Raw genomic sequence first — 27550 nt, forward strand, 5'->3', positions numbered from 1 at the left:
CATTTCGATGCTGTGGCGAGCAGGCTGAAACTGTTTACAAGCATAAGTGCTTCAGAAATAGCCTTGTTGTCTTTGAGGGTTTAGACGCAGAGCTGAAATACACAATGTGTGTCCGCAGGGTGCAATACTGAACTTCTGCACTGTCATTTAAGCGATTTTATGAAAGAACATTGCGAACCGTCCCTACTTTAAAAACAGAGCTGCGTCTTCCTCTGCTTCTGTCTCTTCCTCAGGTTGACAGCATTGTTTTCCTAAATGTCACTTTCCTTACAACTGTATGAGAGAGAACAAGATCGTGGATTAATCAAATAGACATCACCCTACTTCTACCTTGTCCATGAGCCTGCTTGCATGAAGGCTCAGGCTATTGAAGAACATCTTTTTGCTGAGAATGTGCATTTCTTCAATAGTGATGAGCAAGGAGGCCACACTGGTCCCAATGATAGAGCTGGACAAAGATAAAAAATGTGGACAGGTCAGTTAGGACTGCATTATTAATCATGTTATTTTCCTGATTCAACAAAAAAAGAGAAAGTTTAATCTAAAAATATCAAAATACAGCAGAAAATGCTTGTCACAAGCTCTAAAAGCCCAAAGTGACATTTTTAAATTGCTTGTTCAGTCCAGCTGACAGTGCAAAACAAAAAGGTTTTCATTTTACAAAGGTACAAAACAAAACAAAATTTCCAAACTAGGAAAAAAATACAAAAGAATTCTTTGCTCAACAAACAATAAATGACTGATTAATTATCAAAACTTTTCTTCTGTTGCAGAGTGACTTCAAATACCTGATGGTGTGGTGGTAGAACTTGAGCAGGTTGGACAGCTTATAAAGCAGCACAGCACCTGGTTCAGCCACGATGACCTGCTCTATCCGAACCTGAGGGACAGATCAATAACACACCGAGTGAGTGCATAAGCTGAACATGACAGAATACGGTGTGCACCCAACAGAGCTGGTCATTTTTTTTCTTAAATAGCATCTTAAACGTATTTGTTTATTCACCTTCAGTGGCCTGCAGACTCCCTCCGTGATGTGTCCGACCACCTCCTGCATGTTCTCCTCCACATCTATTGTAAGAAGACACACACAAATATAGTCAGGGCTATTTGGGATTAAATACATCAACTGTTTTGAGGGTACTGTAGATGTAAGCATATTATTAATGAATACAATATTGGAGAAAATGTCCTGTTTTCACTGTCAAATTCTGTATTTTTTGAGCCCTGCCTACAGAGCTCAAACTTTTTACAAGTCAGCTCCTACATGATTTGTTGGGATTGAGATGATAAACAAAATTAATTTCAGAAAACGACCTCAAAATTATGTAAGGAGATAAATGCTGATACTCGATAGAAGTAACTGGTTAATAGCTCAGCATAACAAACTGGACAAAAGGCCAGCCCAGGTCTTGACTGATCTGTGTTTATTCTTTACAGCTATGCGAACCAAACAAGGTAAATTAGGGAAACAAGCACAGGATTAGTCTATCAGGCTGAACTAAATGTGCTGGAATTTGATTTGTTCACACTCTTTAACCTAAATCTCTAAACTCATTGTATGACTGTGGTTACCCAAACTCTGTCCAATAAACAAGCTACTCGTGAGTCTGTGCGACATTTGTTTACAGGCCCTGGTTCACTTGTACAGTACACCAAAATAAGAGATGCAACAAAGCAAGTGTTTCCAACAAGGGTAAGATTAAAACAAGGGAGGAATACAGCTATAGGTGTGATCGCACCATTTGTTTATTTAGGGTGTGGCATGAACCAGAGTTGATGGAGAACTGCAGAATGTGTTATAAGCACGCAGGAAGCATCATACCTTGCAGAGTGACTTGTTTCAGCAGAGCTTCTAGGTGCTCTTTCTCTGAGGCAGTGGCTTGGTGCAGCCAGGCCAGCATGTCCCCAACATACCTGAAAGAGCGACAGCCTGTCAGCCTGTATTTAACACTAGTGAGGGGCCAGCCCGAGGGCTAATCTCACCACACCAAGACCACTGCTACATCGAGGCATGGGTCATCATGTTTCACGCACAAACACATGCATGGCTCTTGACGTTACATAACGGTGGAAAACAGCAAGGTTAAACTTGAATTATTGTGTGTACGCCTGTGTGTGTGTTTGTGAGCGTGTGAGGACATAGGGAGGAGAAAAAGAACTTGATGTTCTCAGAACTGCTGATGCCTCCTATAAAGTGGAGGTGATTTTGTGTTCCACACATGGCTTGTATTCTGAGAAATTCTCCCATTTGGCTCCTGGGCACGGGAGGAAGAGGGAAGGGGACGTGGTACAACAGGAAACACAGGCACACTCAGACACTGAACAATTGACACTTAACATCCTCTTGAATTGGAACTAAATCTAATAGATTAATGACAAAGGAATCATGACATTTACAATCATGCATTATACAGTCGTATATAGTTATAGTATATGGTACAGGATACTTTATCTTAAATATTTATTACAGGGATAGTTGTGTTTCAGAGGACTTGTACTTTATTTCCTGAAATATCTTTAGTCAAAACTGGAGGTGTACCTCATAGGGTCATGTGAATGCATCTCTATGGGGCGGGGAGTTCCTCCTGGCCCGCCGCGGGTGAGGGCATCGATGAATCCTCGTACCACTGCACACCTGCGAGCCGTTCCAAACTCATCCAGAGTATATCTGGACAAACAGATGAGGAAAAAAAGCAACATTCAACACTCACGCCTCATGTGAACAGACGATGGGCGCAGTGTTTTCGTGCAGACTGTAAATCGGAGGTCAGCCGCTGACATACATCAACAATGCAGGCAGCTTTTCCAAAAGGAAAGACTTTGAGGTTGTTTTGATTATTTGGCGGTGGCAGGCTCTGTGACAGACTAAACACTAGATAGTGCTGAACTGAGATTCCGGGAATGCTGGTCTCCACTCTGTCAGCCTCAACATCCTCGCCAGTGCGTGACCTTGAGCGCTTTCTGGACTCTGACACAGGTGTATTTCAGAGAATGCAGACACGGCAAGGATTTGCCCTGACAACAGGGTTTGGGGTAACGTGTGAAACTTTCCTTTGTGATGTTTTTCTCTAGGGACAGAGTTAAACTTACAGTAAGCTTTGGGAAACGTGTGAGTCCAGTGCAATTCTTTGTTCTTGCATAGATTTTGACATTCAGTGCTTTTAAAACATTTTTCATTTTCATTATGTATTTGTGCTTGCCCTGAAATAACTCTAAGTAATGGGCACTGGGCATTTCTTACTCATACACTCATACTTAAATGTACTTCAGCCATTTCAAAGCACTTAAAGATTTTCAAACAAATAAAAATAATGGTATATAGTAGGTGATGATTCTCAGAGTGACTAAACCCTTTGTTTACATATTTCTGCAGACTTCAGGGGGCAATGTACGTCAACATGCATTAACAAAAGAGCAGAAGAGGAAGACTGTGCAGGTTTTCAAGCACCATTAAATACATATATGTGTATCTATGTATCTATGTAGGTAGGTAGGTATGTAGAACACTTTAACAGTATTAGTAAGAAATGTGCAGATGCAGTTTTGGCCCTGTCTTCTCCTGCTGGCTGGATGGTGGCAACGATTTTTTTTTGTTGCTTCAGGCTGTTTGCTCTGTTGTTTTCTAATCAAGATTCTCTTTGTTTCTCTCACATGGAACACAGTAACAAGAATTTCCTTGGCAAAACGTTCTCAGAATTCACCTGCGAGTGCCCATAGACGACACTGGCAGAGTGAAATACAAATCCTTATAAGAAGTTGGGAAACTGCTGCTTAATTTTCACTTTAACAAGCATGTATTTCCGCTCCTATGATGAATGTCAGGGAAGTGTAGTGCCTGTGAACAGAAGCATTGTCTACAGTTACCACTGATTTGAATAAATGAATAAATAAATTAATATCTATCCCTTGATTTTGTACATTTCTAAACATTCCCCATTAAACAGGTCTAAATCTAATGGCTGTGAATTCTCGAAGGAGACATGGTAACACTGACTGGCGTGGAGTAGAAGATAAATGAAGGAACAGACCATACAACATATTATGTGTGACATATTACTTGTAAAGGACAGGTCGGTCTTGTAAGGCTTCCATGGCTTGAGTCAACACTGGGCAGATATCACAGGTCTCTTGGGTCAGTCCTCTGCATTCATCTTTGTAGAAAGAAGGAAAACAGGACAATAAATATATCGATTGGAGTAAGACACTATCACCCGACTAACTCAATAACTGCAGTCTTTCTGGTAACTATGATTATGTTGGGGTGTCGGTGGCTTAGTGGTGGAGCAGGCGCCCCATGTGCAGGGCTATTGCTGCAGCGGCCCGGGTTCAACTCCGGCCTGTCCTTCCCTCTCTCTCTCCCTCCTTCACGCTTAAGCTGTCCTATCAATTAAAGGCTAAAACGCCCAAAAAATATCTTAAAAAAAAAAACCCCAAAAAACCCCAAAAAACTATGATTATGTTATGCTCCATTCCTTGTTGCTAAATGTTTTGGACCATAGTAACCCTGTTGGCAAGACACAAATCAAAGCACTAAAACATTTTTCAATCATATTTTCCCATGAGTGTGCACCAGTTTACTTCTGCTTCAGACAATACAAACAATGAACAGGCAGTGACCAATCTTCCAGACTGTGGAGAAAATGGGTGAGCACACTCCACTCTTACTGGACTTTACCTAATGCTGGAAAGACAAGTAAATGCCCTCTTCCAACAATGTGCAGTAATGTTCTAGCAATAAATGTAGTGCTCCCTCATAAACTGACAGACGCATATAAAAAAAGACACCCTTCACAAAATATACTAGCTTCTACAACATGTAGAGAAATACAAGAGAAACAACGTAATAACTGACCGCACTGTCATTTGACCACTATCAAACTTACAGTTGTCAAATTTCTGGATTTTGATCTTTAAGTAAAAACAAAGCACACCATAATAAGTGTCTGTAGCGCAACTCATAATTTAGTAAATGCTCTATATTTTTTGTGAACGTGTAATTACAAAAATGAAGTTTGTGTGATCTCGATGGTTTATTTCCCTTTTAATGTCTGTGACAAAACACACAAGGCTAAGCTGAGGAAAATTTGGGTTTCTGGCATTCTTTTGGCAAAACCTCAGACAGAGGTTATGAGTCACATGTGTTCTCAAATGTGTCCTATACACGCCAGTGCTCTCACTTGAAAGAGCATGATTTTGTATTTCACTCCATCCAGTTACAACAAAAAACAAAGAACAGACTCAGATCACTGATTATGGTGGTACACTTTTCATAATTTTTCACAACATGCCCGTTTGATTGTCAAGTCCGAGATCAGCATGGAGGCCTTGTACAAAGAGGGTCATGATGAGTCAGTTTTATCTAACCGTGTGCTTGTGGTATTAACTCTGTGTACTGTACTCACTCTGAGCCCAGCGGTAGAGCTGTTCATATGAAGTCTCCTGTAACACGGCCATCTGCTCCATGATCTCTAGCCTGGAATAAGCACACAAACCAAGACCACATATTACATACCCATAACCTGCATCATAGTGTCAGATCCCTGAGGGTGACATAAATACCACACCTGGGTGTTTTTTTTTTCTTTCCACTCGTCTGTTTCACCATTCAGGTTCAAAATAAATTACATGGATTTAACAACATGAATATAATCACTGTAAAAGACCCTGTCATTTCATTCAGTCAGAAGTGGAACACAGAGTAACACCATGTACGGACTAGGATGTGCACCTTACCCCGCAGTTTGCTGGTTGGTTCGCAGGAGGATTTTCACATCCTCATGGATATGCTTCACTCGGCTGAGAGCTTTGAAGAAATCCTGGGAAATTGAACAACACGTAAATATATTAGGAGTGACTTGGTTTGCATATTTGCCGAAGACAATCAACATTCTTTGGCAAAACACAAAAAAAATACAGATTTGATTAAAAAAAAAAAAGCTGCTGTTTAAGGACAGCAGTTGTAACTAATCATGCAAAATTGATGGATATAACCTAGATTCGAAGCTGACAAATGTGTGGTATTATTTCTCACGCTACATTATTTATGGATCTGATTTTTGTATATTAAAGTGGGAAGTATAAAGTATAAAGTGCTGGGAAGGATGGTAGGAAAAGGCAAAAATGACCTCATATGACGGGAAGGGAAAAGACACAGATCAGCAAGACAGTAATCTGTACCTGATCTTGCATCCTCCCATCTTGTGGGTGCACATGGGAGGATTCTTTACATAATTGAATTAATTAGTATACATTATAATGGAGATTACCTCAGTAATGGGCGCATCCCGAGCCCCTCGCAGCTTGGCCATCTCTTCATTGGTTAGTTGGAACTTGGCGAGGAACGCCTGAGCAACCTGAGCCCTCACCTCTAAGCGGTGACTGAGAGGAAAAGAGATAAATGTTTTAATTTCCTTCACTTCCCACTGTTGCACTTTAATATCTTCATGAAGAATCTTCTCATAATGTTTGGTCATTTTTTTCGGTGCAGTTCCATTGGGCCTTTGCTTGTCACCAGGATTTGTTCTGTGTTGTCGATTTTTAATCACAATAGCATTCAGATTATTTCTTGTAGTTCATCACTGAGGTTTATCACTGCATTTTGTCATTATTCGTGTATTTTCACTTACTGCATACACTGTCAGTGTAGGAAACCTGTGTAAAGTTGTATGCTTTAACATAAATGGTGAATGTTGTCAACAAGCTGTAATGTTTGAAATCAAACAGCAGATGGCAGTCATACTCCTCACACACACATACGCTCTCACTCACAGTGGACTCAGAGTGAGAGAACTGGGTGGGACACAGAGTAAAGATATCATGTGCAGCAGAGAGAAAATAAATAACAGAGGAAGACAAGAGAGACAGGAGACACAAAAAGAATTCAGAGCCTGATACTGGCCAGGGTTTGTCACTATCAATAACAGCAGGGCGATAACTATCAGTGTCACTGTAAGTGTCTTAACACAATAGTGACCATGGCAACCTCTCCAGTCAAACGGGGAACTCTGTCACGGGATAGTGGAACAACAGCGAGTACTCCCTCTGTCCCCATCTTTTCATCCAAACCACCTCCTCTATATTCTCTCCCCCGTCTGTCTGCAAAAACAAGGCCGGATCAGTAAATCACCAGGTTGTTTTGGTGGAGGAGAAAAACCCAACATTATCTGACCATTGTTTCTTACACGGCTATTCCCAGTGCTCAGCCAGCTGAAAGTAAGGGGTTGTAAATCTGTTACAGGATTTTATGATTTAGTATTTCTCTGTACAGCTCCTGGAGCCTCACACGCAGGACCTCGAGGCGTTTTTCCCGCATACGTGTTTCGTGTGTTGAGAGTTTGACGCATGACACAAAGACGACAGCCTGAGTGCACCACCTTTTATTCCATGTACACATAGGCTTGGGTACTTTAAACATGTACTTCATTACATTCAACCTGGCTCATCATGAAAATTGTGAGTAGTGACAACAGTAATGATAATGCTTCATTTTATAGAAAGACAGCAGCCCTGCCTCTACTTGAAATGGCCTTTTGAGGTTCATGCCTTCACTGTGAGATAATCAAGTCTTTTAGTCTGTATATTGTAGTATCATAGTATATCGTGAACAGAAGACATTTTGTATTAAAAGGTATCCGTCAGTGCCCAGCCCTGCACATGTGAGTACAAAAACAGAGAGAACTTCTAAACAGATAGGAGAAAACTGAAAGAGAATTGAATGAATGAAAACACCCCATGCTACTGAGAGATAACACAAAAAAACAAGAGACACCTCAGCAACCTGATATTACACCACCATTACAGTGATATATAAAAAAACAACGAGCTATGCTAATGAGGCCATTAATTAAACTGAGTGATGCATAAATTAGAGAAACTATTTCCATGTGAACATGCTTGTCTTCACAAAACTCATGAGCAATATTAATATGAAATCTGTACAGCCTCATACAGCGAGAGGCCACAGTTGTCTCAAGAAAAGAGATTTTATCACTAATATGCAAATTTATGCAGCAAGCGTTTACAAAAATCTAACTGGATCATCTGTTCTATAGTGAGAAACTGTTGTGCAAACAAGGGATTTCTATCATTAAAGGTTGTTGAGTTATTATCTTCGCAAGAGGGAGGAAAACCCCCCAGAAATACACACGTACAACACTGAACGTATCCCATACCAGTTTTATGGCACATGAAATTGATTGGCCATTTGATCCTAATAGTCATAAGGGCTCCATAAGCCTTATCTCAAATTTAACATGCCATAGCTTGGAATTTCCTTCATGAAGCATTTAAGAGACGGACTACATTTCTACCAACTATTGGTGCCTTTAAATTAAGGTGTGTTCACTGTGTTTAACAGAGGAGTTTACTTAAAAGACTCACTGATGTATTCATGACTGTGTCAAATAAAGCTAAGTCCAAAAGATCACTTTTGAAATCTTTTATCAACTTCTTGACACCGAAAAGCCGAAAACAACATCAAAGCAATCAGTAGTTTCATAACAAGGACCATGGCAGCATCACTTTTAAATGTCAGTCACCTTGCGATGGCGTTCTGACCAGCAATTACATAATTCACTCAACTCCCCATGTAAAAATGTGGCCTCATGCGTTTCATTTCAAGGCAGCAAATGTTCCCAATCCTTTATTTATCAAGGTTCCTGTCTATGGACGTGTTGAACATCGTAGACATGGGAGCACCAGCAGAGAAACTCACCTCAAACAACTCAACAGATTCACCTCCAGGAGATTAGAAATGCTGCCAGTTTCTCACGTTCAGGCCAGGAGTGACAGACCTGTTCCTCCAGGATGTAAATCACAACAAAGGCACGGGCTGCACACGTCTATACAAGGTAAGGAGAGGGGGGGATTGCTGGAGCTGCAGCAGAGCAAAGGATGGCAAAGGAGAGCAAGGGAACGGTGGAGTGGCAGGATTGTTTTCTGCAGCGCTGTCAGGACATGACACATTCTTCTCTAGACTGCAATTACCGAATACCAGAGAGAGGAAACATACTTGAGGGAATCAGCAACACTAAACTGACAAGTATGTGGAGACTCTGGGCTCGTGGTTCAAAGGATGAACTCAATTAAACCCAGTATGTAAGGTTATCTTGAAGAACAAGTGCAGAGTGAAATTCAGTTTACATAATGTTACATGATGGAGTGAAGTTAAAGCATTTGTAATGGTTGGTCTTTTTTTGTCCATTTCTATGTGTGTGTGTGTGTGTGTGTGTGTGTGTGTGTGTGTTCAGATTTCTCAACTAGGCCAATTGATTGTGTGTGTTCAAGCACAGAAATCGTTTAAGCAATACAACACAGCACAATCTCATAAACAGCTTTGTCAAACTGAAACACCGAAATTACCGATGCCTTTTTAATAACCTTACAGAGCTGAGCTGATGGTGCCGCAACAAGTTCATAAAAACTGAGAGCATGATCGGTGAATAACATTTACCAGGCACCCTAGTTATTACACAGCACAGAGTGTAAATGGCAAACTTCATCAACTAACTTATATAAAGACATTAGCAAGACATTTTACATTTCTACCTGATAATCCTACAGAATGAATGATAAGGAGATCAACTGCTACAAGCTAAATTTACAACCCTCTCAGAATGCGGGTCGATTAACCATTAAAACCCATTAGAGGCTATTTCAAAAGCTTGCTTGAAAATTTGGCATTCGCAAAGCTGTTAGTTAGCCACGCGCCAATGATCACAGTCACATCAGACAACACAAAGGCATACTCACAGCCATACCGTCATTAACAGCCAGCTGAGCCTTAATAAGGCTCAAGTGTCATTTTACACAGGTTGTCATTTATACTTTGATGTCCCTGATCATTCTCTCGGGGGTTTCAGAGAGTTCTTGATTCATTAATGACCTACACAGAAGTCACACTGAGAACATTTGCTTTATTTTCAGGAAAAATTGTCTCACTGAAACACTCCATCTCTAATAATCCATCATAAGCTGTAGGAATTACTGTGGGAAATGAGCGGCTGTCGCGAGTCAAATGCATGTAAATCGTAGCTGTAGTTACTAAATGTATCTACATTGCTCTTTGGCATGTAGCCAAGTAGGTCTACTGTAGCTGCCTGAGTGGTCCAGTAATAGCTTGAGAACTAAGCCATGAGACCAGGCCCTTCAGCTCTGGCTGCTTGTGAGGTCACACAGTCCACAGAAACAACCGTCTGCGAGACGTCTCAACTTGTTCAGCAGATAACATGTCACACTAATACAAAGATCACACAGTGCAGGACAGGTGGGTAGCATTACGTTTCATTATGGAACAACACACAACACCTATTGAGTGCTCTTGCTGACAGCGCCTTTGAACAGGACCAGCCCAAAACAAAAGAGCAACACGTCTGAAAGCTGGCAGACAAACACCGGTCGTCTACTCTCGTCGGCACGCCTCTTCCACCTTTGCTTCTGCACACTGTAAGCAATGCGCTGTTCCTTTCCGTTTCATTAGAGCTGACAAATGACACAGTGCCACTGGCAGATAAGATAGCAAACAGTTCAGGGCAGGCCTGCTCTGCCGGGTAAATACACATCAGGAGCATCTGCAGAGCTTTGAAAATGACTGTGCTCTCTCAGCAGAGCTGCCCTACAAGCACAAACTGTGAGATTATGCTGGTAATGTAGCACTGCTATAATAAGTGTCAACAGGAGAAACATAAAAAAGACAGTGGCTCGGGACGGCAGAGGATTGCGCGACCTGAAATAGATCTGACCGAGAACACTGGAGTGGTGTGGTGCAGTGGGCTGACTGGTGGGTGGCTGAAGGAGGACAGCTTGACTGCACACTTCCCCTGGCAGCTCTTCAGAGACAAAATTGCTAAAGACAAGGTCAAAGCCCAGCGTGCAGACATTATCCCATCTGGCTGTGGGGTCATTGTGGCTGCGCGAATGGAAATGTCACGCAGACGGACGGCAGGTCCCAATGGGACCACTATGCAAAGAAAAGGACAAGGCAGGAGGGCACGCAGAAGGACATTCATGTAAAACCTCTGACCACCTACCTTCCATTCATTGCCTGCACGTATTCACTGGTGGCTTTATCCCAACTGGTGTCTGTCACTGCTGTCAGATTCATAGCCCTCCCCTCCTATGTCACCTTTCCATCAAGAAGGTCCTGAGGCTGTGCCAGCAGTACATCACAGCTGTACATCTGTCTTTTGCCAAGAATCTACATTATCTTTGCCCGTATTCCTGTCTCTATGACGACTCACAAGGTCACTGAGCACAAAGGTCACAGCCACCAGAAAATGCTAATGAACCCCACCCCAACCCCCAGTGATCAGCCGACAGGAGCGGGTGCTTTATTTTAAAACCCTGTCAACACTCTGCCCTGCCAAATTCATAGATTAATGATACCTAGATTAATTTTATTGGCAGGCTTTCAACCAAAAAAATCCATCAGTATTCCAAGAGTTGCAGCTGGGTGGATATCCAAGATACACTGTCTGACTCCACTCATGACTCCATGTCATGGTGAGCTGTATATATTGGATCTGCATATCTGATGGCTCTTAATATGTGTTGTAAGCAAATCTCAATGCACACGCTCAAATCCAGGAACACTCTGACGGGCTGCTCTTCAGTTGTAACAGTCTGGCTTCAGTAAGATAAGGCAGTAATGCAACATAAAAAAGTACTACTTTGATGTGTATCTCAAGGCCAAACATCACAGGACATGACGAGTAAAACAAATAAAGCACCATTAATGATGATTGCTGCCCTCCTTATGCAAATAGACAACTGCAGGAAAAATATTCATCAACCTCATGAATCATTCATCCCCGCTCATCAAAAATAAAGAAGTGCTTGCCAGCTCCTCCTGCCCTGCACCAAATCTTTCAAACTTCTGACACTGAAGAGAAGCTCACTCTTCAACGTCTTAAGAGTTTTAACTGGGCAGGTCATAGCTTTGTCTGTGCACGTGTTTCAAATTATCAGTATATGATTTTTATAGTTTGAAAAATCCCCTTCGGTTGACAACTGTCAGAGACAACTCCTGTAAAACAAGAAAGTGCTAGCACACTAAGGAAGGTCTCACTTTCCAAACAACATGTGTGCAATTAGCGTTGTCACGATACCAAAATCTTTGTTTCAGTACCAATACCAATATGAATTTAGATACTTTTCGATACTCTTCGGTAATTTTCCTAAGGAAAAGTCCTTTTGGATACAAACCTTTGGAACAATAAATAGTAGGGGTGTAACGGTACCAAAAAAATCATGGTTCGGTAAGTACCTCAGTACGGACGTCACGGTTTGGTAACTCAAATGTTCCACCAAGTTTGTGTTGTCTCGTGTTGTCTCCCTTTGCGAGGCAGACTTTCTCTTGTCTTTTTTCACGTGCGCCAGCTGCGAACATTGATACAGGTGTTGTCATACACACCACTTGCGCAATCTGTGCTCCAGTAGGAACAAGAAAGGCGTTTGTGTGCATAAATGAGTAAAATAAATTAACTAAATTAATGAACTGAATCAGTTTCAAAGTACCGGTATTTTCCGAATGCAGTATAGTACCGTTTGGAATACTCTAGTACCGCGGTACTATTTTAGTACCGGTATACCATGCAACACTATGTGCAATAAAAGCTTATCACTTGCAAAGTGGACCTTGTTGTTCCTGTGGTGCGCTTTGATTGAAGTGCTTTTTGTCTGGAAACTTGCCCGAATAGAAAAAGAGGTAATTTCTCTGCAAGGGAAATGAGACTACAGAGAGAGTGAACTGATGGTGTCTAGCTTTGGACTGATGAAGATGGCTATCAGTGATGCATGTGATAGGTTTCCTAAATGACTTGTAGCCTCAGAACAGATAAGGAGAGAAATAGTAGGTATGGGATTTCTTTGAAATTTCTGCAGATATTTTAGGGATGAAGTTGCCATCTTATCTCTTCCATCTCTCACTGACATTCTGAAAATGCTAGTTTAAACGTTCAAGGCAGCAGCCCTGACATATGGTCTCGTTTTACATTTTGGTGATGTGGTTACAATCAGATTGAGAAACATTGTGTGCTTGTTACGATGGAACAAGGTTGAGTCTCTCAAATAATTCCAATATCAGCACTTGCATGAGAGCAAACAATGCTGACTACAAAACGTATTTAATGTAATCCATTACAACAGCAACAACAATAAAGAGCATCTTACATAAAAAGGTTCAGTTTTTGTTGAGACTACTGCTGAAGTTTCTTGAGTGCTCACTAAATTCTACAGAGCAACTTGAAATACAAAAAGACGATGTAAATTAATGCAATACATAAATATAAAACTACTGCCCATAAAACTACAGAAGAGCTGAATTAACCTTCTGACACACTGTGTACCAGAGTCAAACAATTAAAATAGGAATTTCCTCAAAGGTAGCAGTGATCTCTGGTCACTGTGTGTATCTGACTTATATAGCAACAAGAGGAACAAGTAAATATAAAAGCCACTAATTGTAAGATATATCTTTCAAAGATTCTCTGTCAGCCAGTAGGTAGGATTTCTAGACAAACAAAGAAAAGGCAACTGGATTTGCTGTTTTCTCCACTGATTTCTTATGTCTGTCTAGGCTTAAGTACACATGTACATGTCAAGTTACAAGGTGAACTCTGGGCAATAACACATGCAAACATACATTCACACACACATCCAAACACGCACACAAAATGTTTACTCCTTTAGAGTCAACTCACTTCTCTCCCTGCAGCTTGTTGGTTTTTACTATGAGATCTTGAGTTTGCTCCTTGGCAGCCTGTTGAAGAAAAGTTGCTGTGTTTTCAAAAAAAGTCTTGCAAACATTATGCTCTCAAAAGAAATCTGAGAAGTCCACCATGTGAAGTGATAAACATCATACATTTGATCTACACTGTCCTCCCTTGTTGTTTTTAGCTTTAGTAATCATAACATGTAAAGGAGAATTTTCAAATGTCATGTGGAGATGATACACCGTACCTTTAATCTATTTGTCATTTCTTCACAACACGTACTCATGGCCTGGACATCCTCATGAACACTTTCAAGCTCCTATGGAGAACATGAAGTCACAATTATAACAGTACTGAAGCAGATGCAAACCATTCACACGTGTCAAAGTCAAATGGGCTGCACTGCTGTTCAAACAAATACCGAGAAGTAGTATGCTTAGTTTTTCACATTCTTCAGTAGTCTTTGGTCATATGATTGTTGCTGCTAATAAATTCTCCAGTATACACCTTTAAGCTTAAAACTCCATGTAACTCCCTGAACTTAAAAATGCACTCAATAAAATGGATCTGCTGTTCTACATCACTATCATAGTCTACGGGAACTAAAACATTTCTATTAATTTAGCACCAGGGGCAATCTTTGTTGTTTTGTAATATATAGTTCACAATTCAGAGGTGAACCTACTCAACAGCCTCTCCATGTGACTATTTCCCAATCCACCTAAGAATCCCGGCACAGATGCTTTGGCTGGTTAAATGGTGTTAGAGGGTTATAAACTGGATTTTCTTGCAAAGCTCTACGTTACCTCTTTTACATCTTTAAATATTCGTGCAAACTCCTCGTTGATCGACAAGCTTCGTCTCTCTATGTCACCGCGAAGATTTCTCCTGGTGCGCAAACTATTCTCGGTGAAGAACACAGAGAGAGCCTTCAGCGCCTCCAGCATCTCCTGACAGCAAAGCAGGACATTGAAATGTCAGTCAATCCGGATGCTAGAACAAATATATTACTGAGAATCTGGTCCTCTTGCACACAGACCATCGTTGCAAAAACTAAGGGGAATAAGCTGCATTTTCTCCTTTCGTTAACTTAGGATAAACCTCTGGTATCTTGATAAGGGAAGCTGTTTACGATGTAAATACACACTAGGACCTGACACTCAAGTTTTTACAGTTCACAGTGAATGACTGCAGCCACACGCTAACATTAACTGTTAAATGAGTAAACATTTTCGTGTTGTTACAGTGCTTAACCACAACCTGGAAGGTGCAATATCGTTTCCTTGAAACAATTATTCCTGGTGGGTCGACAATATCATCTATGAGCTGTATTCTGTCCAGTAATGACGCGGCTATCTTGCAGATTTAGCTAATGTTAGCTGGCTAGCATGAAGCTAAACTCTTCCGTCGTACCTTGTCATTGTCAAGCCTCGTCTCCAGTATTTTGTTAAGCTTCCTTGACAAAGGATTATTGGGTTGAGAGGTCGCATTTGGGTTCTGTGTTGCAGTGGAGCTGTCAGTTGTCATTTCTACTTTAGTATCAGCCATTGTACACAAACACCTCCACGTCAACTTTCCGAAAGATGTTTTGGTCCGTCTGAAATCAACGTCCGGTCGGCGCATAGAGGAGAAGCGCATGGTTCCGCCCTGCAACGATACAAGGTTCCGGGGTAAACGGGACGCTTTTTATTGAAATATGTTGTTGTTTGTAAGGGAAAGATGCCACCAAGGATTGATGATTGCAATATTGGTAATGACATCAGACAGATATGATATTTCCTCATCTTCACTGTGAGCTTTCTCACTTCTTGGGGAAAGTGTGTCATTGAGCTATGATGTGTATTCCAAGTACAAAATAACACATGCCATATAAAAAAATAATGAGTTTTCAAGGCATATGCTTGCAAGGTAGAGCGATGGTGCTCATAAGAGCCTCGTTTATTCAGTTTATTATCTGAGACAGAGACGGCAACATTTAAAAGATCTCCTGATGAAAGCAAGTCCCTACTTCTGTCTTCACACACACACACACACACACACACACACACACACACACACACACACACACACACACACACACACACACACACATTACATTAATATTTATATTGAGAGGAAGAGAGCAGAGAACAATGTGGCGTTCAAGTGCTGTTGGAAATATTCTAATCATTTCAGCAATGAAGTTGGTCTGACCATATCTTGGAATATCTACAATTAGGCTATGCCACTAATGAAATGTGTCATTTTTTTCATCAGAATTTTGAATAATTAAATTACCTGTATCTGCACATTCATTGGAATAACCAAATGTCTATACATTTCTACAGAATTAAGATAGTGGAATTACTGATAGGATGACCTTGTAGTTAGTGAGGTGATTTCCCAGCAGCACAGGTCAGGCCTTAATAACATGTAAAGTGCATGACAATCAGCCACTTGGCTTATTGGACACCTCAAAAAATCCACCTAAACTTCCTCAGATAGACAGATCTTTCTGCCACGACTAATAAACCACAGATACACATATTACAGGCCAAATGTTTTTGGGATGATTCATCATCAGTTTAAAAAAGGGCTAAGGGATACTTGCATCAGTTACACTGTAACACACTGATAATAAACAGATGGGAGAAAAAAAATCAAGTTACCTGTTACAACTCTGGTGTAAAGTACATAACACTTAAATTTACTTAAGCATTGACTAGTTGTGGGTTTCAACTAGTCAGTAATATTTCTGAGTACTTTTCATATTGTGAAATATTTAGGTGGTGTAATGGTGTAATGAAACACTTTTTTTTTTTTTTTTTGGACAGGGCTTGGCCGGCACAGTGATGTAATGGTTAGCACTGTCGCTTCACAGCAAGTGGGTTCCTGGTTCAATCCCAGAAGTAAGTCCTTCTGTGAGTTTGCATGTTCTCCCCATATCAGCGTGGGCTTCTTCCCACAGTCAAAAGACGGGCAGGTTGGGGATAGGTTAATTGGTGACTCTAAATTGTCCATAGGTGTGAATGTGAGTCTGAATGGTTGTCTGTCTCTATGTCTCTATGCGACCCTCAAGAGGATAAGCAGTTTTGAAAATGGATGGATGGACAGGGCTTCACACAGTTCTCTATAAATGTTAATATGTCCTTTTCTAGACCATTGAATTATCTGATTATGCTGCTTAAATATAAACTACCTTTACCAAACATATTCTTTCAGTATTATTTTTTGATCAAGCAAGCACATTCTCAAAATTCTCCAAATGATAACACTTAGTTGCAACTGTCTTAAGATGTTAAATAGCTACAAAGGCAGACTAAACATTAGGGATGCAACGATTAGTCGACTAATCAATGACTAATCGACTATTAAAATAATCAGTGACTATTTTAGTGGTCGACTTAACGGTTTGAGTCATTTTTCATAGAAAAGCACTATAAAAGTACCCCAAAATACTCTTATTGCAGCTTCTTACTTTCAAATATTGGCAGCTTTACACACTCTCCCATGATGGTGAACTAAAGCCTAAATAAAATGATTAGTCGACTAATCAAAGAAATAATCAACAGATTAGTAGACAATGAAATGATAATGAATTCAGCCCTACTAAACATGCAACCAATAAGTAGATAGATAAATAAATAAATTAAGAATAAAAAAATAAAAACGTAATAATCACTTTAGAATGATGATATACAATATATGTGCTCTGATATGATCTCTAAAAGCACCTGCTGCGGTTCACTATGAAATTAAGATGTCACCAATTTGAATTTGAGTATCTCAATAACTTGTGAAATAAATGGTTTATTAAAACTAGTATTTATTACTATGTACCAATAGTATACCACACTAGTATTTTCCCTCGGTGACACAGTAACTCAATTGCGGTTCACTCAACGTAAGGATTCAGTATGCAATTTCCAAGTCTAGCGGTTTACGAGGCGTCCTTGAATGCAACGAAAGCATGTAGGGAATGATAGTAGCGGTGAGTCCAGCCCCTGGGTGGGGATTTGTGTGATTGATGGTCACCTCCCGAGAGTGTTTCATGGACTCGCCCCCTCCCCTCCCCGCCTCCTTCTCTCTCTGGCTCCCTCTCTCTGAGCAGGAATGTGGAAACCGGAGTCCCACAGTCAGTCAGCGCCGCCTGCACGTTTCTGCACCGAACCGGAGTGAATAACTGATCTTTGCCTCGGATAAATACATTGATGAGAAGGAAGTGATTTGTGAACGGATTCTGCGGACACTTTGTGGATTTACACTGTCAGCTCGAACGCATTTCTTTTCTCTTTTGATCGACCTAAGAAAAGTTTGCTTTGAGCCTCAACACAGCTGGAGTCAGCAGATGGAAATAACCTCTCAGTGTTCACCGAGCGCACCTTATTCCGGAGCTCTCACAACATGTAAGCTTTCCTCTCTTTCCTTTTCTTTGCCGTGTTTCCATGATTCACATTCCGACTGGGTGAGCACTGCGATAGCGTGTGCCGTGAGGTCACCCCTAACGAAAATCACTATATGCTCCTGTAGTGGCTGCTTCTGTGGGCACTTGTAGTGGGTGTCCTCAACTACATGTCCAGTTTCCATTGAGTTTGTAGCACTTAATGTATATTTCATATGTCATTATAGTCCCGTGATGTGCTCCAGACTGCATTGTTTGTAGTTTGCTGTTATGTGTGTGATATATCATAAAGTTTATTTGAGGAATGCTGATGCTGTTATGTATAATGGTCGACATTGTTTTCAAAATAAAGGAGAATTCACAGTAGCCACACTTTGTAATACCAGTTACTCAAATAACAGCCTTCCCTTTGGGGTAAACTATTTGATAATATGCATATTCACTGCTGCCTTAGAGGTGCTGAATTCTGTGAACTAACAGCTAGGATTATTCATCCATCGGATAAATAGGGAGCTGTTCCATGTGAGATAATAAAGTAAAACTCTTTAAAGATGTGGAAAATAACCATTGCCCCCAGCTTATCAAATTTGAGTTGATTATTTATTGGCCTGAGTTTAATCATTGGTGCATTGTGTTTGCTATTATGTATGAATCAAATCCTAACTGGATTGAATATATTAAATTACTTTGCCAATTATTAAACTGTGTCCAGTTTTGTGTCGTCTACTTGTCTGTTTACTTCATAGTTAAGGAAAAGGTCTAACAAACTAATGAGCAATCATGTTCTCTACTTGGTTTCTTTCATATCTGTGTTTATATCTGCACTTATAATGACTGTGGAGAAGGTTTCTGATTTTCAGCTCATTAAGCTGTGACTTTTCATGTTATTCCAAAAGCCAAACACTTGCTTCCTCAGATGACTCAACTGTCTTTTCTGTTTCTCTTCCCCTGACAGGGACCCGGAGTCACTGAGAAGGTGAAGGCTGCTAGTGTTAAATGCTCACTGCAAGGCTTCCCACAAAACAGCGACCGCTCATATAACTGCTGTTAGTTCAGTGACAGTGTGAACCATTTGCAGACTGTTTACCATGGCGTCTAGTCTGACATGTACGGGTGTTATCTGGGCCCTGCTGTCCCTGCTGTGTGCTGCTGCCTCCTGCGTTGGCTTCTTCATGCCCTACTGGCTGCTGGGGACACAGATGGACAAGCCAGTGTCCTTTGGCACGTTCCGGCGCTGCTCCTACCCGGTGAGGGACGAGGAGAAGCAGGCCACGGTGATGCTGGAGCAGTGCGGGCGCTACGCCTCCTTCCACGGCATACCAAGTCTGGAGTGGAGGATCTGCACAGTGGTGACGGGCGTGGGGTGCGGCCTTCTCCTGCTCGTGGCCCTCACAGCTCTCATGGGCTGCTGCATCTCTGACCTCATCTCTCGTACAATTGGCCGTGTGGCTGGTGGCATCCAGTTTGTTGGAGGTGAGTTTTCATTTCTGTGATGTTTGTGTTTGCACCTGCAGTGGGTAGTACAGGTGGTGTGCAGAGCAGGGGCTTTGGTTATGAAGAGATATGGGACAATCAAGTTTCGAGCTGTCAGATCACATACTTTTTGATGGTTTACTTTGCATAGGAAGACTACAGATTCTCCATGGCTATGTTCAGACTGCAGGCAACAGTAGCCCAAATTGGATTTTCTCTGCTCATATGGGTCTCAGATCTGTTTTTTTATTTCATAGCAGTGTGAACAGCACAATGACAGCACAATAATCCTTTTAATTCTGATGTGGGCCACTTTCATATGTGGTCCTGAATCAGATGCAGGTCTGATTTTTATGCAGAGTGACCTTAGTCTGAGCAGTTATTCATTCTACTTTAGATCTACATTCTTGCAGCGGGAGTGTCTCAGCAGAAAGGCCCTGACAGATGTAGTTGAAAGTAGTCCTTGACATCCTGAAATTTTGGATGAAATCTGAAGCTATTCATGTCACAATCCCACCTCTGCTGGCTCCGACTCCACATCCACATACACCTACGTACAGGAGAAGTAGCGATTGCTCCACAAAAAAGCCATAATTAAATATCTGGCTCTATTTCTCCTCATCCTTGCGTATCATCTGCTCACAAATTTGCTGGCTTCCACTGCACATCCGCTCACTTGGAAATGAAACCGTAAACACTGACTTCATTGGCCTGCACGTTTAGTGCCATGTGACAGCATGCTGCATGTGACGTCTTTGTCAGTTCAGTCTGGAATCCATTATTGGCAACATTAAAAAAATAATGTGAACAACTTAACAAAAAAAAATTGGATCAGAGCAATGAATCCAAATTGGGCACTAAGGTTGCCATTGTGGACGTAGCTTAAGATCTAGACGTTTATGGAGAACTGGGAGGTTTTAATGGTTATAATTAACATCTCATAAAATTTTGTTTGAGCTCTCAGACAGAAGTGTTGTTCATGAAGAAAGATCCCATTGGGTAGGGAACAAGGAGGAATAGAAATCTTGATAACCATGAAAATTTCACCTCTGGCCAACTTTTCTCTGCCAGAAAAGCCGTTGTTTCCTCAGATACTCAGCTCCACGGAAATGAAAAAGTGTCCCAGTGGGATGTTGATCACGTTACCCAGTTAATGACGTTGGGTCAGTTTACATCTCTTAACTCATGACTGCAGTTTAAAACCATCACACACAATTCTGGACCTTGCTGTATTGGATTGAGTGAATATTTGGATGAATGTTAAAAAACTACTACATTCACAAACTGAATTGTTTGATTGAATTGTCGGTGCCAGAGGTAGGGCTTTGGTGCTATTTAAGAAAGCTTGGAATGGGCTCACATATAATTTGATGAAGGAAAAAAAACTTTTCATTTTCATAACACCTTCCTGTAATTTACTCTTTCTCTCATGTGCGGCATATTTTGGCATCAATTTCTATCTTTTGTTTTTAGTTTGACTCATTAAAGATAGGAAATTGAGCTTCATTTGGGCTACCAGTATGCCCAAAATATGTCAGTGTGATTTTCTGCTCCAGTTTTGATTCTGAATGCAACTCTTCAAGTTAAAAAGAAACCCACGCCCTCTCTCTTTGCAAAAATAGAGTCCTGTCCACGCTGCAGCTCTGGCCATGGACATGTCTTTTTGTTTGTTTGTTTGATTACAGTAAGTGGACACGGCTCCGCACGGCACCAGCTTTGTTTACGTGCGCTGTTGGTTTTTGCACGTGTCCTCTCGGGACGTGAGGTCTGAGGGAAGGCTTCCACTGAAGCTGCAAGTTTCTCTGCCCCAGTTTAAGAAGCTGCGGCGCTCCAGCCCTCTCATTAACTCCAAAACGTTTGCGCGCATACTGTGGCTCACCACTCTGCTATTTACAATCCCCATCACTTCAGTTTGGCTTCAAAAAGTGATGTGACAGAAAAGCAGGTTGCAGGCAGATTTGACAGAGCTGCCAGGTCTTTTAGAAGGATAAATCTACTGAGGACCACCACAACGTGCCATGTCCTAGTTCTTAGCTACTTAGGAACATCAGTATTAATGATGTATAATATGGAGGATGATTAAGGTGAAGGCTGGCTGGCTTATTCAGAAATGTGCACTTTTATGTAAGGAGAGCTCCTTTTAAGCTCACAGCAGCCCCATACATACAGTATTACAGCAAGCTGCTATTTTTGGTGATAGGATTAAAAAATCCCTGTCTGTCTTTCTTGCGATTCCTCTCTTTCGTGGACTCACAAATCCAGACACGCATGAATTTCGATGGAGGGAGAGCGAAGGAAGGCGGGGTACAATACAAGGGGCACCGCTCACTTCTTTTTAACTTGAACGCTGGTGAGCCAAAGGGCATATGTCTCAGAGGGGCTAATTGGAAGTGACACAATTGGGAAGCTCAGTGGGCTGCTTCATGTATTGTCTTCAGTCACTTACAAAGAGTGTAGAAACGTCGAGGCTTGCAGGGTAAATTGGGAGAGAGAAGAAAAAAATACCTGATGATTGAAACATTCTGCATTCACTTCTTATTAACCAAGAACCTCGCTGAGAAATAAAGACCCACAGGGGGAATGCCGAAATGTGTGCTGAGAGATATGATCAAATCTCAGCGATTAGCGGGAACGGGGAGAGGGAGTAAATGAGGCGATCAGTTGGTGAGGCAACACATTTGAATTCACCAGATGCAAAGGACCCTCATGGTTCACTGTCTGATGCCGATGCCTTCCTCCTTTTGTGTTTCCTCTGCTCCTATTGTAGGCCACTAATGAAGAGTGTCTTACCAGAGAGGCCAGGGCCTCCTGGCTGCCACAAGTAAAACATCCACTTTATATCTCCCTGTAATTTATCTCAATCCCATGAAATAGATTAGAGCTGAAAGGATTTATCAGTGCTTTATCTCATTAGCTGCAGCTCAGACTGAAGGAAAACCTTTTAACAATAACAATTATTGTTACTAGTGTTGTTGTTTGCCTCTTGTAATGCTGTTTTCTCACAGCTGACTATGGGCAAGTTGTTCCAGAGTTGGTTAATTGCTAATGGCAAAGGCCCAGATTTCCTCTACAGGCCAGAGAGTTGGAGTCTTAGTATGAGACTATGAGACTGCTCTGGCTCATAAATCAAAGGCCCGTGCGCGCTGTGCTGCTTACATTAAACAACTGCCTTTGCCTTACTTTCTTGTCTTAGTTATGCAGCGGTGCGGACTCCAAACGAGTGTGACACAGACGGGCGGTTCAGACATTAAAAGATTCTTGACTTGGATTTGGTTGTTAGGGATTTTGATCCTCCCCCCACCCACCCTCCTGCAGAGCCCTTCCTCGTCCTTTGGGTGCTTCAAGCAGAGCTGTGCGCAGCAGGAAAGCTATTTAACGTTTGTTTTCCACAAGCATGATATGATACCTTTATGTACCTTTTTACAAACTCTTTCCCCTTGGCACGATGCTTTTAACTTGTGCTTTGGTGTCTTCGCTTATTTCATCTCTTTCCTTCTCAGCACCTGACAGGTAGTTTTGTTTTGACATTTTGCTATTTGATTGCCTCATGATGACTGACACTTTGACAGGCCCCACGATTGGATGACGTGTCTGCTCCATCACGATTAAATATTAGGGATAGCGATGGGAGCGTGGGGCCTCACCAAGTCCATTTCTAACGGGCTTTTTATAGTTCTGAAAGACTACTCTCACTTTATAATATTTCTCATATAAAAGTGAGATGCCTGATCTGCTTATGGGACGGTTTGGGAATGTTTTGATATCACACTGCAACAAAACATGAACTGTGACTTTCTCAAATGGCTGTGGTGCAGTCTGAGTTTGAGAAAGAATACCAGCACGCAGCAGTCAGAGTTTGTGTGAACTGTGCTGAAACAGAGACAATAAGGGCTGTGTGCCAAATTTGGAAAACAGAGTGGATAGGAAGAGCAGGTTGAAATGGTTGTCTGTACTAGAGCCAGAGGTAAATTATAAAGGCAAGTCAAAATAGCTATACTTAGATTTTGCACTCTTTGATGTTGTTTCTATATATTATTGCGGAGGTGAAAGTATGTAATTTTTCCTTAGCGATAACCATTCAGTGACAAGAATTTCAAGTATAGACCCAGTTTGTGTCAGTGACAACTACACCCTGTTGCCCTTTCAAGACAATCAATCAGATAAAACTGCTGTGATCCAAAAAACAAATGATTCAAAGGTTTATTTACAGCATTTGAAGCCCAAATAACATCACAAGTGACATTAGGAGAGGCAGTGATAAAGCTTTGTTCCACAACATGTCTGAAATCTCCAAAAAACAATATTGCCTTGACCCGCAAGAATGTCAGCTCGATTGAGATCACTTTAACTCTTGATAAAAATGTCAGGACATATAGCAGCTCAAGGCTGGAGGATAAAGGCCATATTTTATTGAGAAGGTGTTGAACTGCTGCATCCTTGAAACTGAAGGCAACATAACAAGACAAACAATATGATGCACGACAGGCTGTACTTGGCCTTTTTCAGGGGGTTTGTTGCGGCAGTGAGTATAGGGTGCAAGCAGAGGACTTCATATGAGCTGCTGCTGTTTCAGGGAAGGTGCGGACCTGTGAGGTGTAGTGTCCCTTAGGGATTAAAAAAAGAGAGAGAGAGAGAGAGAGAGAGAGAGAAGTTTGAAACAGCTCAACGCAGCATATTTCACTGCCACAAGGGAAGGTTGAATCCATATAGTCTAATTTTGTCTGTCATTGTTGGGAGAAGTACCAAGAACTCTTTACAGTTTTAGGAGGGAATGTTCAATGCCACTGCTGCTGGATGGGCTAAAAGCATTTATTATTGATTAGAGACATTTAATGTCTATTACATTAAATATTACCCCTGGGTTCTGACAGTCTTTTGATGAAATGAAATGAGAAAAATGTGGGTTTTCACATGCATTTGTGCCTTCTGATGCTCCCATGTGAGCTCTTTCAGAGAGAGATGACAAACTTGTCATTTATTCGTCATACATTTATGTTTTTACCAGTTGCGAAACTTGTGGAATGGATGTTTTTATTCCTTCAAAGCAGAAGTTGCTGAAACTTCAAGGAGAGTTAAAGGAGAAATGGAATTTAATACAAGTAGAAACTGTATTAGGCTGGTTGGTCTGAACAAAAGGACATGTTTGTGGGGGGAAACAATGCGATGCACTGGGCCTAGCCTCCATATTGTGCACAGGCTTGTTGGCCGCGCTGGTTGAATACTTCCCACACCAGCCTCGGATGAAGCTGCAGTTGATCTGGACTATCAAATAATTGGCTGTGTTGCCTTCTGGGAAAGCTTCTCCATTTCGTTTTCTGGTTGATTGGCTCTGTTTACACCTCTGTGCCAGCATCTCGTTTGCCCACACTTGTGTGGAATGTCAGTAAACGAACAATATGAAGCCACAGAGAGGACACACTTTGCCTCTGTTTTTAAGTGTATGATTCTCCCCTAAGAGTTGGCCTGTAATGCCACATGTAATAAAGTATCCTGGTCATGTATTGTTCAAGTTAAATTTATCACATCTGTCTGCACCACCTCTGTGGCTCAAAGTGTATGTCAAGGGCATGAGCACAAGTGATAAATTTAAAGACGTGTAAATAAATTACAGATGGGCTGCCATTTTGGCTTCCGTAATGTTGCCAAGGGCTATTTGGCACACGAGTGTGTTGTCCTGTTTGAGAGCCATACCAACACAGCCAGGAGCTTTGTCCTTGTGTCGGCTCTGTGAGTTCTTGCCAGCTGGATCCCGCCCAGTCCCAGAATGTGTGCTTCCACTCCCCTCTCACCATGAGCACTCATTTTCAAGAGGTACAACAAATGAAATCGCATCCACATGAGGAAGGCTTTGGGATGAAGAGCTCATGTTTCCGGGGGAATATTCTGTCTGGATCAGTGTCTCTTGACAGTCATTGTTTAATGGTGTCGGATCACGAGACATTTCCGGGGCGATGGGTAAATACTTCCTGACGCGCTGTGTTATCCTTTTACTTCCAAAAACCTATCTGTATTCCTTCCTCTTCATAGGCCTGCTAGTCTGATGTGATGATGATGGACTGCACTGTCTCATCTGCCATGTAGGCATTGCATAAAACTAATGAGATAGCACCAGCCCATATGTTTGAGAGGGGAAAGCCAGGCCTTTTCACTACGGACAAGAGCCTTGTGTAATGGTTTTTAAAACGCTTTCTTGCTCTTCATTGCTTACGTTTCCGGCCACTGATGGTTATAAAGTGGACGTCTCTTCCTCTGAGTTGATTGATCACCTAAAGTGCAGACCACTCTTTGCAACACTGTAATGTGCTTCATTGAGCCTGGCAGCTATTTTTGCTCAACATACAGTTCCCTAAACCCCCTCCAACATTGCCACAAGGGTGTTTGGAGTCGGAGCAGTGAAACGTAGCCTTTGCACCATAGGCAGTCTATTCTCTCAAACGCTCTGGTCTATCTTTCTCCTTCACCCTTCACTCTGTCTCAGGATGAACTCACACCTCGTGTTCTGCCCCCCCTTTTCTAACCTTTCGGGTTATGGTATTATTTCCAGTGATCTCAGTCTTTAACTCTCTATTTCAGGCTTGTTTCACCTTTCCCCTAATTCTGCTTTCTGTCCACCCCTCTGTGTCTTTCCTCTCTCCTTCTCCATCTCCTTCCCTCACTCTCCTCCTCCTCCTTGCAGCGGTTGTGCACATTACTGTCTGCTGCAAGCGGGGGGGAAAAAAATAGATTGGGCCAGTACTCAGTGACCCAAAGAGTGGACCTGGGCTCAGCCAGAAAGACAGAAAGCGAGAACGGTTGAAAAAAAAAAAGAGTGAGACAGAAACAGAGAGAAACAGGGCGGAAAGCCCAGCATCAACAGGGATTTAGTTTTGTCAAACAGGAAGTCTGGGGAACCAAAGGACAGACAGAAGGGTTATTTCAGTCTGTTCCCCTGTTAAGTCATTGTTTTCTCTGCCATGGTAGCAGGCGTGCTGCGTATCGGGTTGTTTTTGTCACTCGGAACAGAACTGTTCCAGAAAACGTGTCTGGTGTGTCTGCATGCGTGTCTGGCATTAATGCGGCCATAAAAACAGAGAGCAGGGGAGCCTGACAGTTGTGGCGGATAAATGAATTCAGTATATAAATTTAGTAGTGCTACTCGTTAATTTGTGAGTAATTTATCAAGCAAAGATATCAAACATATTCAGCTTCCAGCTACTGAAATGTGAGGATTCTCTTTTATATCATTACAAATAAAAGATCTTTTGTTTTTGGGATGTTAGTTAGACAAAACAAGCGCTTTGACTGTGGCCTCTGGGAAATCAGGATTAGCTTTTTTATTTTTTTCCAAATGACCGATCAACAAGACTAAGGCTGTGACTGAAATCATTCACTCACTCAATACTCCCTCCGCACTATATAGTAGACTATATACTGAGTAGTGAGTGATTTTGGACACAGCCTAAGAGTCTACAATGCTAGGGACTACATACTAACATTAGCATGCTAACGGGAGCGCCATGACAATAGTAGGAAGCTGATGTTTAGCAGGTATAATGCTTACCATGTTCACCATATTAGTTTAGTTTAGCATGTTAGCATGTTAACATTTAATGGACATATTAGTTGATGATGAAAAAGTGTCTGTTTTGCTTTGAGCACTCCACATTTTGGCTTTTTTCTGGCCACCTAGAGTTGAAACATGTTCGACTTTGGGTAAAATACCATGGCTGCTCTTCACTGTCATTTTTGACCCAGCCGTCCAATCACAGTGGAGGAGGGGCGGGACATATCACAAAGATCAACTGTCACATCTTACATCTTACAGAGTGCTGAACAACAACAACAATGGAGGAGAAATGATTACACATACACATACAAGCTTCAGTCTTCCTTTCATCCACATTTAAGGCCCAAGCAAGTACGCTACCTTGTGCCGACATTTTTAGTTTAGCGGATACACCGTATCATAGCAACCAGACACAACCAAAGCTTCTCAGCTAAAAAA

At 41.6% G+C, this 27550-nt stretch overlaps 2 protein-coding genes and 1 long non-coding RNA gene across 5 annotated transcripts in view; 2 read left to right on the forward strand and 1 right to left on the reverse strand.

Moving 5' to 3' along the window:
- The window catches only part of LOC125888668 (uncharacterized), a 17643-nt gene extending 16035 nt beyond the window's left edge, over positions 1–1608 (forward strand). For both annotated transcript variants that reach the window (XR_007449350.1, XR_007449349.1), the window contains exons 4-5: positions 774–907; positions 1013–1608. This is a non-coding gene — a long non-coding RNA (uncharacterized LOC125888668). The remainder of the gene's footprint in view (positions 1–773; positions 908–1012) is intronic.
- The window catches only part of cog6 (component of oligomeric golgi complex 6), a 22311-nt gene extending 6999 nt beyond the window's left edge, over positions 1–15312 (reverse strand). For both annotated transcript variants that reach the window (XM_049576151.1, XM_049576152.1), the window contains exons 1-13: positions 15126–15312; positions 14519–14662; positions 13960–14031; positions 13701–13759; positions 6270–6381; positions 5737–5819; positions 5406–5476; positions 4061–4154; positions 2543–2671; positions 1826–1917; positions 1007–1071; positions 789–880; positions 331–448 (exon numbers count right to left, since the gene is read on the reverse strand). In XM_049576151.1, the coding sequence (XP_049432108.1) occupies positions 331–448; positions 789–880; positions 1007–1071; positions 1826–1917; positions 2543–2671; positions 4061–4154; positions 5406–5476; positions 5737–5819; positions 6270–6381; positions 13701–13759; positions 13960–14031; positions 14519–14662; positions 15126–15260 (1266 nt within the window). In that variant the 5' untranslated portion in view covers positions 15261–15312. The remainder of the gene's footprint in view (positions 1–330; positions 449–788; positions 881–1006; positions 1072–1825; positions 1918–2542; positions 2672–4060; positions 4155–5405; positions 5477–5736; positions 5820–6269; positions 6382–13700; positions 13760–13959; positions 14032–14518; positions 14663–15125) is intronic.
- Positions 15313–17793: 2481 nt separating this feature from the next.
- Positions 17794–27550, forward strand: part of LOC125888664 (LHFPL tetraspan subfamily member 6 protein) — a 48416-nt gene continuing 38659 nt past the window's right edge. Inside the window, exons 1-2 of the mRNA XM_049576165.1 lie at positions 17794–18097; positions 19049–19566. Of these exons, the coding sequence (XP_049432122.1) occupies positions 19182–19566 (385 nt within the window). The 5' untranslated portion in view covers positions 17794–18097; positions 19049–19181. The remainder of the gene's footprint in view (positions 18098–19048; positions 19567–27550) is intronic.

Source organism: Epinephelus fuscoguttatus, linkage group LG5 (assembly GCF_011397635.1).
Source record: "Epinephelus fuscoguttatus linkage group LG5, E.fuscoguttatus.final_Chr_v1".
NCBI classification, from domain to species: Eukaryota; Metazoa; Chordata; class Actinopteri; order Perciformes; family Serranidae; genus Epinephelus; species Epinephelus fuscoguttatus.